We start from the raw sequence: 12,603 nt of genomic DNA on the forward strand, positions 1-12,603 counted from the left end.
TGTTAAATGTTTGAAATATATGAATTAAGAGTAATATCTTCAGATTTCTTGCTAATTTTCCTACAAGTACTACTCCACATTCTTTCTATTCTTGCTTGTTCCTTTATTTTTTCTTCGTCTTTTCATCTTTAAATTCCTTCCTTATCTTCTTCCAACTCTTCTTCCTCTTTATTTCACCTTTCACTTCTTCTTTCATCTTCCCTATTCTTATTCATTCCTCCTTTATGTCCACTCTTTCATCTGTCAATTTTTATATAAAAAATTAAATGTAGTATTATCACATTCATGATTATTATATATTTTTCACATCCTTAATATAACTTAATTTGGTCGAGCGGTTAAGGTAGGGGCACCTCAACGTATACTCATAATGTCGGCGCTGGTATGAAAGGCACACTTGTCTATGGTGCTGGTGGTGTAACAATTTTTCTCCAATAAGGATTACAAACTGTATGCCCAGTGTACACAATTTGGCTCATGTGCACTTTAAAGAACCAAGCACATGTTTCGAGACAAGTAGGCGGGTATACTGGTTAATACAGCCCCTGTTGTGGACAGACGAGAGTAAGCTGGTACCGGTTTACCGAGTACCTCAGACACAAAGAGGCTCTAGGGGAGCAGCAAGTTATTGTACGAGCTTGTCCGCACCTTAAGCGTTTTGAGAAGGGCTATATAGAATTACATTAATTTTTTTTAACATATGCCAATCAAATTTTGGAAATCTTTACATTGCATCACATTCTTTATACAACCATGGGATAAAATCATGAGGGAAGGCCTGAAGCATTAATATATTTTCTCACATACTTGCAGTTATGTTTGAATAATAAAAATTTATTTTTAAAGTACTTTCCCCTCCATGTAGATGTTTTTAGCAGAAGCATTTTATTTTTATCCATTCCCCTGTTCTCCCCTCCCCTCCACTGAAGTTCTCACCTAATGAAACTTAGGGAGTGGTTGTTTTATTCATGAAAGAAATATCTTAATGGCTTACTGCATTTTTCTCTTTCATTGAAAAGCATATTTTTATCATTAAATGCAGCTTCACTGTTGGTTAATGAGCCAATCATAGCATCTAGCTAAGGATGTTTTTATTTTCATCAGGATGTTTATATTTTCATCAGGAGTTTTAAACAATCCAGCAAATTAAAAGGCTAAATCCAAATTCAATTTACATCACTTATTATATCTTAGCATCATATGCTTAAGATAATTACAATGATTTTATATCTTAACAACGTAATGATTAAGTTCACAGTCAAAGTTTTTACCCATGTGAACCCCAACAAGCCTCGAAGGTACAGTCCCAAATTCACACATCATAATTTCATGCCCTGTCCAGACTATCAAATTGATAAAAAACATATGATATGCCTAAATATGGTCATGATGTCATTGCATCATGGCCATATATAGGCACATTGTGACTATGGGTATAACAATCAAGCTGGTACATCCGGATTATAAATGAGGTTACACTAAACAACCAACCATGTATGATGAATCCTCACGATGTTTCCATTTTTAACTCGTCAAAGTGATGATATAAACCTGTGAAACAAGCACTTAAAAGTGGCATCCCTGCAAGGTATGCTAAGTATACATGACCTCAGAATGTCATGTTGTCTGCTTTGTTATTCTGACATTAGCCTATATACAAATCAATTTGCTCCATCTTCACATTTTGCGTCAATTCACAACGCAATTACACTTTTTTGCTCCCGCTCTATCCTACATAAATTTATGATGTGCTATCTTTTCCCCATCGGCTTTTCTATAGAGAAATTAAAGTCGGCCAAAAATTGGTATTGTGACAGGTAATTTGTGTGCACTTTTAAAAGTGAATTTGTTTCTTTCTTTTAGAGAGGCGTGGGTACAGGCAATTCAGAATGTAGCTGACTCCTTACATCGTCAAGAGGCGATTTCCGTTGAAACATCACAAAGTAACACACAACCACAGAAACCATCCGATTCTGGTACGGGTTCAGTGAAGTCAAAGGAAGAGGGCGATCGATCATCGATAATATCAACTACCACACGAAAAGTGGTGAGTTTTATCGATAGTTAGGGAGTTGGAAGTAGGGCCTGTAACACATTTTAAACTTTTTTTGTACATCGTTTCTTTTTGATATCAATGCATTTGATAAAGATAATAATAATTCTAAAGAGGATTGGTTGAAAATGTGGTAAACAATTATGATTAACTTTTGAATAGAGTATGTGTTCATTTTTTCTGATAACTGATAAATTGAATTTTTATTTATCATTACTGATGGTATAATATAGTAAATAAAATTTTTTTTATTTGAAATTTTGATTTGATCTAAATACTAAATTAATGATTTGTAAACAGTGTACAGTAGGTTTTTTTTTAGCTTAGTTTCTTTTTGAGTTAAATAATAATAATTAGATTGAGTAATAATAATATTAGAATAACTGTATATCTAATAGCAATTAACATGTTAACAATGAAAGAGGCCACAGCCTTGAAAGTACATTCGGTTGAAAGGTTAAACCAGAACTTGTGTTAAATAATAAACAATGATAATAGTAAATTTCAAAACACGTCAAAAACAAAGAACAAAATAAGACAACAACCTACGAACGTCAGGAAAGTTGAAAAAAAAAAAAGGATATACGACACGGAAACACTCGTAATTCATGTTAATATCTGGAAAGCTCATTGACAGTGACAGAGTTCACCATTAAATCAACATGAACTTTTTTTGATACTGAATATGCATATATTTCATGAAGTGTTTTAGGCTATTTACATTAAGTGTTGATATTCAATTTGTATTTCATGTGAAGATGAAAGGATGAGATGAATTGTCAGAAGGGTTTTAAAGGAAATGTTAGAGATAAGATGTAGATTAGAAATCCCTCGGGATATAAATTGCCTTCTTGGGGGTTATCCCTGATAAAACATGATTTTATTTTATTTTTATATTCATGTTGTGCTCAAATTTTTTATTGTATGTTTCATGTATAGTATTAAAATATATCAAATCAAATATATGAAATGTTAAAGAATGGATTTAGATGAAATGTTAGAGAAGGGATTTTGATTAGGGACCCCTCAGGATATAAATCCTCTTCTAGAGGGTTATTCCTGATACATGATTTTATAAATTTTTATATTCATGGTGTCATTCTTAAATTTTTTATATGTTTCATGTATGGTATCGATATAAATCAAATCAAATAGATGAAGTGTTAGAAGGGGATTAAGAGAAAGGAGTTAAGATTAGGGACCTCTCAGATGTAAATCCCTTTCTGAGGATTTAGAGGGTTATCCCCGATACCACATAATTTTATTCATTTTTATATTCATGTCATTCTCAAATTGTTTGATATGTTTCAGGTATGGTATTATAAATCAAATCAAACAGATGAAAGGAATGAGAAAAATAGAGGGAAGGATGTGTTCAATTGGTGTGAAGAGATGAGATGTATTATGGAAACGGTTGAAATGAATTATGGAAAGATATACATTTTATTTATATCAGATAATACTTGACAATAATGACTTTATTCTAAAAACCTCATACTTTTTTCCTGCAGACATTACATGACTTTGAATTTCTGAAAGTTCTTGGTAAAGGAACGTTTGGGAAGGTGTTGCTAGTGCGAGAAAAGGCTTCAGGGGAGTTCTATGCAATAAAGATTCTCAAAAAGGGTGTAATTGTCGCAAAGGTAAGCTCATAAATAGGGAGATTTCGATTGCACGACGGCGGTAGGACGTAGAACGTAGAACGTAATGACGTCACTTAAAGTCATCTGCGCGTGCGAGAACGTTAAGGTCACCTCGTCAATAGATTCTGGAACGCAATTTGGCCAAACATGCAGAGAACGTAGGACGCCAGGTAGGACGGTCACGCATAAGTGATTCCGTTCTAGCGTCACGTCATCGCACAATCGAAAGCTCCCTGTTGACTTTTCTGGAGTGTCAGTCGAACTTAACAACTGACCAATCAAAACAGCGCCAGGGATATGCGCGTGTCCAACAAGCACACATGTTGTTCCACAAACACACATGTTCGCGTATGTTTTAGCACCGTCGTTTTTTTGAGATCTTAGCAACAATCTACAAGGGGCGGGGCTTAGCGGATAGGTAAATTCATCTCGGATTCATTTTTTTGTTGGTTGGCATTTATTTCATCCTTTTACAAAATCATTAGTAGTGTTGAAATTATAAAATAATAACATATACAGTAAACCCATTAGTGTTGCTTAAAAAAAAACATTCTGTTTGAACTAATAAAAGTTGATTGTCCTCCTCCTTATATTTAAGGTTCAATTTTTGATTGAACATTAGAATGAGAATTTGCTTGCCAACTACACAGACAAATAAATAATACCGTTTCTATACTCTTTGCATAACCAGTGGTGTATCCAAAATTTTGAAAGGGGAGTACTGAGTAGAAATATTACATCCACTTTAGTCAAGCCACAAAACTAGGACAGAGTAAGCACATCGATAACTTACTTTGCCATTTATTTCCAATAATTTACTTCTGTTTTATTCCCGGTTGAACAAAAAGTGGGGTGCTCAGGCACCGTGAAACCCCCCCCTGGTTACGCCACTGATAGCCCCTTATGATTTTTATAGCAAAAAAGTCTGCAAATCATTAAAATCAATTTGTTTCAATCTTCGTCTCTCATTCATTAATCTTGTTTGGTATTTTGAGTAATTCATTCATAATTTTTTTTTTTTTTTTACATTTTTAGGGTTTGTTATTTAGATGTTACCGACGACATTAAATCTTTAAGATACGTGCGAATACAGAGTTAGGATGTATGCATGTCGGAGTAGACATGAAAGAGTTACTTGAATCGTTCTTCCTGTATTGAATTTACTTAATAACCTCATAACATTTCCGCTCACCAATGATAGGTCACAGCCATTCATCTTATCTGTCCAGAATATCCAATTTTATTTGACAAAAACATGTGACATGCCTAAATATGGTTATGGTCATGATGACATCACATCATAACCATATATAGGCACATCATGACTATATATTGGCATACAACAGTTTTTTTGTGGACAGAGCTGTAGAGTTTATCACATGAATTTTTTTTTGGATATTTTTTAAAGTTTCTGGACATTTTTTAAAAATTGTTTTAGTCAGTGAAATGTTAAGTCCAATGTTTATTGTTTGAACAAAATATAGAATGTTTACTATAGGACAACACCAGAAAATGTTCATATTTTCCTGCATAAACATAGTGGTCTTCTTAAGTTGTTTGTAATTCACAACTTATTTTCCATTAATCTGTCATCTCTGTTACAAAAACCAGGTAATAAAAACTCTGATCATTTAAAATTTGTACATCGAAACTCCAGAACTAATGCCTTCTTTGAAAGCACCTTCATTAGATTTCCAAGGGTGTAGGATTTAATTCCTCCATGTACGTTATTGATTTAAGAAACTTCTCTGACAATTTTTGTATGAAAAAAATAATTGAAATTACTGTAATCTCTTTTTACAACTTGTTTGAATTATTTTTGAATTCAATCAAAATTCAAAGTTGCATACAAAATTCAAATTGATTGCATACAATGTTTAGCTAAATGTTTCTTCTGCCTTTTGAGGACAATAGGCTTTAAGAACCACCTCTTGTATAGCCTGGCCAAAAAAACTATTAACATTTCCTACATTCATTATAATTATAAGTATAACAATACTACTGATATTCCTTTAAACATTATGTAAATGTACTTGTATAATAATTTCTGTTTATGTATTGCAATACGTTGTTTCAATAATTTTATTTAACATTCTGTTTACTTTTACTAATATTATTTAATTATATCCTAGTAAAAGTATTAACATATTATTGAATAATTTTTTCATTTCATAAATTTAATGATAAATGTATTATTCAAACAAAATGTTTTTTATTTTATTATTTAAATTCCACATATTATTTCCCATTTACACAATTGGTATAATTTATGAATTTGTTTAATTTATTACTAAAATTGTTGTTATTCCTTATAAAGGTGAAGTTGCAAATGTGGTATAATTAAATCAGTTTGTAAATGTTTTCTTTATTTATTATCTTATTAAATTCTCTTGATTTTTTTGACAGGATGAAGTTGCACATACACTAACAGAAAACCGAGTGTTAAAAACAACTCGGCATCCGTTCCTTACGGTGAGTCAACGACATCGGCTGTTTATCACAAGATATGGCTAACAATAGGGCAGCCATTTTGCTATCTGTGGCTATAATTTTTGTTATCTAAAGATTTTAATAAGTTAATGAAATTTAGTGTTTAAATTAATTATTATTTTTGTTATTTAAGATTACAATAAGGTAATGAAATTGTTGTTGAAATAAATTGTTAAGGTAACACATGAATGATTGATTTTTTAAATTTATTTATCTGATACATGATTAGATGTATTTTGATTGATTTAAATAATAATATGCTAGTGCCAGTGTGGTAAAGGATTGTTAAATAATTTATATCTGAAATTAGTGCCAGGAATTACATCTTTTAAACAAACTCTAAACACTTTTTATAATTTGTAGCTGAATGATGTTTTTATGTGTCTTTGTTATGCTTGATATTTTTACCGTTCGTCATCATTAATTTTATTTCTTAATCATGTTCTGTGTTCTCAGAATAGGTTTTATCTAGAATGTTGATGTATTTTAAATGCTTGTTATTATTTTATTGTGATTAATACTTTACATATGATTCTCCTTGTGTAACTAAAATGCTCATATAATTTCATCCTATGTGATTATGACAGTAGTGGTTAAGTGCCTTTCCTCCCAATCCAGATTCTTGGTTCATATCCTAGTTTCATATTCTGCAAACTCCAGTATTATTCTCATGACTTCAAAAAATAAATATTTTTGTTCTTGTGTTATTTTTGTTAAGCCAGTTTTATGTTCTACTTCATTTTTTAAATACACTCTTTTTGTTCTATGAGAAGCACATAGAAGCTTTTTGCATTATGCACTATAGAAATGTAACATTATTATTATTGTGCAAATGAATGGAGTTTTGTTTCAGCCATCTTTGTTTATTTCGCTTGCTTCCCTTGTGTTTTTGTTTTGAGCAAAATTGATTAAAACAACTCCACTTTGTAAACCTCATAATGATAAGTAATCTATAGAGCCTCACTTAATCCATTCTCTAAGTGGCGAGCCGCATGCAGTTAGATGAGAATGATATAGAGTTACATATATTATTTCCGTTAGTCTTATTTATTTACTTGACTTAGAGCTAAAAAGCAAATTCTATGTTTGTGTTTTGAGTATGATATTGTATATGTATAATTTTTTTGCAATCTGAGAAATAATAACATTAAAGTTAGAGAATTATACAGATTAAAAGCAAAATAAAATATAAAAATATTAAATTTAAAAATCAAGTCCTATATAACTAATAACAAATTTATTTATAAGGGAAAGAAAAATGAGGCTTGCCATCGCAAAATCAGAATCAGTGACCAAAAAATGAAAATTTAACATCTTATTCTCCACTTTGTAAGCTTTAAAATGATGGGCCATTTACTGGTATCGACTTGCTATTGTTAAAGTTATGAGTAAAAGTATTACAGCTTCTCTGTACTAAAGTATACGATACTGGACACATTCTTATGCTAGTTACTCAGTTTAACATTTGAGGCATGTTGTGGCAAAATGGTTAAGTTGTAGCAAAAATTGAAATTCAAGTTATTGGTATTTTCAGATACCTGATTATGTGATCTTTAAAATGAGGGGTCATTCATTGAAATTGGATATTTCAAGCCACAGTTATTGGAAAGTGAAAATACAGTACTCTTAGAGGCTAGATAAACATGATTTTGAGTAATTGCCTTTCAAAGTTCTTTGTGCATACATTGTCTAATAGAATAATCTATCAAAATAACATTAGATAAACAATCTGTTGACCATTTCCAGAACTAATACTTTGGGACATGATTAATAAGACATTAAACTGGTTTTTCACTGTAGATCAACAGTAACTGTTGATCTACAAAACAAAACAAATTTGGATTTTTAGGCTATTTTTTGAGCTCCCATATTTTAAAGCTCATTTACTCAATACTGGCCTGTGCTGACAACTTAACCATTTCGCCACGACATGCCTCATTTAGTGACAGTACACTGGTTTTGGGATGACAAGCCTCATATGTTAATAATGAAGTAAATAGTTGTTTTTTTTTTGGTACACCATGCGACATATGCTAGAAATCTCAATTGATGTTATTTAGTTCTCAGAACAACCATTTGGATTGTAATTTCAATCCAGACGGTTCTTCTCGGAACCAAATAACATCAATTGAGATTTCTAGCATACGCCGCATGGTGTTACGGTGTACCAAAGGCATATATAAATATTTATAATCAACTCGCCTTGCAAACCTTCACGACTTATTTTTTTTACAAACTATTTATTTTAAATGGAAAATATAAAATTTAACAGAGTAATGTGAAACAATATCTTATTTAATATATTTTTCCTCTTTTCTTGCAGTCTTTAAAGTATTCATTCCAGACACCGGACAGGTTGTGTTTTGTGATGGAGTACGTGAATGGTGGCGAGCTATTTTTTCACTTGTCGAGGATGCGAGTGTTTGACGAAAGTCGAACACGGTTTTACGGTGCAGAGATCATCTCCGCATTAGCTTACCTTCATGAATGTAATGTTATATATAGGGATCTTAAGGTAAGTTTTTTTGGTTACTAATAAAAAATATAGATGGTGCTAATAAATAATGCAATTTCTTATTTATTTTGTAATAAATCTCAACATTACCAACAGCAAGGTGAATAGATTCTTCAGTGTTAATATTTAAATAATTAAATTGTTTTTAAATTTATTATTGTTGTAATATATTTTGTATAAACAATGCTCAGAATGTTCAACTACTTTTGTATGTTAATGTTTTGTTTTTCAGTAGACAGCCAATATGCTTATAAGAACTTGTTGCACCTCTAGTGTTTAGATGCCTGTAAAAGAAATATATTCTTATAATAAATATCTAAATAATTTTAATTCTTTGATTAATTAATCAATTAATTAATTAAACCATAAATTTTTATGATGTTTAAATAAAGTCAAATATGCTTTTATTTTATGAACATTTAGCTTGAAAATTTGATGTTAGACAAAGATGGGCATATAAAAATCACAGATTTTGGACTTTGTAAAGAAGCAATTTCGTATGGAGACACAACGCGGACCTTTTGTGGAACACCAGAATACTTAGCACCAGAGGTACGTACTCAACTTTGTGTTTGCATCTTTCAATTGTGAAGTAGTGGAGTTGAATAGCTCGGTGGTTAAGATGCTTGCCTTCCAATCCAAGGGTCCTGGATTCAATTCCTGTCAGTGTTGCAGGATTTTTTCTCATAACCAAAACAACTCCACCAACTAAGCCTCATATTGAGATCAGTTTGTGTAAAGCATCGTGTGTGTATGTTTGTCTTGTGAAAGGGATTGTTACCTACAAGTAGGACAGTGATATATTTGCTATTGGCAATCCTTGGTGCATGCGCTGTGTGCCTAAGTAAATAAATAATAAATAAACACTGAAATATACATTGGTTTGCCATGCTCATTTTTTATAGCAAATCAAATTTAAATGTTTGTCTCAAAATGCTCCCTTGTAAATATTATTTTGAAAAACATCAGCAGGCTACAGGGACTTTAAGCTCTAGATATTACAAAATATCATCAAAGATGATAATTGTTGATGATGCCTAAATTATTCGTAAGATTATTTTGTCTAAATTTAATCTCTTTTTTTTATATGTGTACTAAATTTATTTGTTCAGATCTTTAGTTACTAATTTTGTTGAACATGTCAAAGTTATTTTTAGTAGTGTACACAAGTCATTGAATGATGTTTATGTATTTTTGTAATACAGAGTAATACATAGCAAAAGTTTATCTCATACTGGCTTCTGATGTCAATCAATCTGTCACAACTGACAAATCAGAGAATGTGTTATATATAGGTTGGCCAGTTATACAGTATGTGTATGCCCCACAAACACACAAATTTATATTTACCTATGACTGAACACTGCCACACCTCAAAATTTTGAATTATAAAAAGGTATAAAGAGTAATTAATCCAAATACTTAATTACAGGTATATATTTTTAGCACAACATAGACTGTAAAATGCTTGTAGTATTCTTAAAGCCCTGTCAAGAATATCTAATTTAATTGGACAAAAAACTGTTGTATGCCCATATATAGTCACAATGTGCCTAAATATGGTCATTATGCAATGTTATCATGACTATATATAGGCATGCCTCATGTTTTTGTCACATAAAATTGGATAGTCTCGACAAGGAATTAATATTAAAACCAAGTAAAAGTATATTTATGAACGTTTTGCTCGTCATCCATGAACAGTACATACATGCAGCTTGACACTAAGCTCGTCATGTCCTCGAATTCACTTATTTACCTGCATTCAGGTAAATAACATGAACATAAAGATAGAAGTGATGTTTAAATACCTGTAGTAAATCCAGCTAGGCAAGCCAAGTGGTTAAAGATAATATCAGTAATCTAGAAACTGCGTGTGTGCACGTCCACTGGGACTGCTAGGCTGCACTCATCACTAAGATATATATCACTGTGTCAAGCTTGATTTACCATTTCACAGCAAAACAAGCACTTAATTCACCACAGGATCTCATTTCTCCACAAGTTCCTAGGATATCACGTTTGTCATACCAGATTTTTTTTTTGTGCATGAAAAAATTGATTTTGTTTTTCTGTAGGAGATTATAATTTTATGAAGACATTTATTTGACCAGTCTTTTTTTTTTTTGAATTCATACTAGTATTATATTAAATATGTTGATTTCAATTTGGACCAACTGCAAATATCACATATGTCTGCAATTATTAATTTCATCCTGTTGAAAATGTCAACATCCTAGATTTTATAGCCTGTGATTGGTCGTGATATAGCATCATTTATAGTTTGAAAAAGTATTGAGATTGATTGATGTATATTGACATATAACATTCAGTGATAAAACTGATTGATTGAATGGTTGATTGAGTCATTTTGAACTTTAAACTTGAAATTTGCAAAATTCATTAGGATCACAACATGTAGGATTAGAAGAAAGCTGCTAATTATTTTTTGTCTGATTATTTATCAGTCTGCATATATCATTCATATCTGAAAATTTTCCCTTTATTCTTTGATTCATCCCCTTCAATTGTTGATTGAAGGGAGGCTTATGTTGGATTGTGTCTAATTTGCATAATACTTTTAGGTCATGACTTTAAAGTATACTCATAATCAAAGCAGACACCATTAATATTCATAATCAAATGCGGAGGCGGAATTACAGGGGTGCAGAACGGGGCACATTGCTGGGGTGAACATGACCTGTGCCTCCTAAACCTGAAAGGTGGTAGGGGTGGTGTGTGGTTGCCAGTTTTAGCCTGGAAAATATAGGGCTTCCAGATGAGAGTTTTTGCAGAGTTGTACTCAAGTCAATAAATATAAATTATAGTATACAGAGTAAATATGTGTCCACTAGCTCAGAATTAGGACCCTCCAAACTGAAAGGAGCACCTTTTCCTTTCTTGCACTAGCCCCAAAAACCCAAAAACCCTAATTATGCCCCTGACCAAATATGAGACCCGAGACCCTTCATGTTGCAATCAGAAAAGTTTACTGTAGAGTTTTAATGATATTTCCCAAGGTATGAATCTTTTCAGTTTTATCTTCTGGTGCCTTTTTCTCCATGAACCTTGAACCTTAACCTCCTTCATGCTTGTTCTCCTATACAGGTTTTGGAAGACAATGATTATGGTCGTGCTGTGGATTGGTGGGGCACCGGTGTAGTCATGTATGAAATGATGTGCGGACGGTTGCCATTTTATAATCGTGATCATGAAATACTTTTTGAGATGATCCTCTCCGTTGATGTAAAATTTCCAAGCCGGCTGTCTGATGAGTCAAAGAGCTTGTTATATGGAATGTTGAGGAAAGACCCAAAATTAAGGTAAATTTGATAAATATATTCATTTTCACACAATGCTTTCTACTTACCAGGGGTGGATCCAGAGATGTCCAAAATAACAAAAGACCAAATACATAACATTTAAATGATTGATGACTGACTGAATTGTTGATTGATACATTTATTGAGTTATTGATTGATTAATTTAAATTTGCTATTGGCATAATGAGACTTATGTAGAGCATCTTGTGTGTATATATGTCTGTTGTTTATTTTTTTCATTCTGTGGATAAAATTAAATACATACAAAATGTATGAATAACATATAACATTATTCATTGAACTATTTTTAAGCACCACTTACAGTTTTACTTACATAGAACCTATGCCTGATTGCACTAAATACTTATTCAGTATTGAAATTTTTTTTCATTATGGATGAATAATAATAATAATAATAATCTTTATTTATTCACGAGGCTCTTTCACCCACTGGGTGTGTATACAAAAGGTCATGAGGTGCATAAATACAATTGTATAAAACTTATTAAACTAAATTAAAAACAAAAATGCACATTGACAATGTCAATTGTATAATAACAGCACCATAAACTATCAAGT

The 12,603-nt window shown here is 31.7% G+C and overlaps 1 protein-coding gene across 1 annotated transcript in view; it reads left to right on the forward strand.

The window, feature by feature from the left end:
• Positions 1-12,603, forward strand: part of LOC117115975 (RAC-gamma serine/threonine-protein kinase-like) — a 41,695-nt gene that overhangs the window by 23,060 nt on the left and 6,032 nt on the right. The window contains exons 6-11 of the mRNA XM_033259890.1: positions 1,864-2,047; positions 3,565-3,696; positions 6,103-6,168; positions 8,510-8,701; positions 9,125-9,253; positions 11,810-12,024. Coding sequence (XP_033115781.1) covers positions 1,864-2,047; positions 3,565-3,696; positions 6,103-6,168; positions 8,510-8,701; positions 9,125-9,253; positions 11,810-12,024 — 918 coding nt within the window. The remainder of the gene's footprint in view (positions 1-1,863; positions 2,048-3,564; positions 3,697-6,102; positions 6,169-8,509; positions 8,702-9,124; positions 9,254-11,809; positions 12,025-12,603) is intronic.

The sequence above is a fragment of the Anneissia japonica genome, unplaced genomic scaffold (genome assembly GCF_011630105.1).
Source record: "Anneissia japonica isolate Jap-2015-1 unplaced genomic scaffold, ASM1163010v1 scaffold287743_len2803612_cov181, whole genome shotgun sequence".
Taxonomy (NCBI): domain Eukaryota; kingdom Metazoa; phylum Echinodermata; class Crinoidea; order Comatulida; family Comatulidae; genus Anneissia; species Anneissia japonica.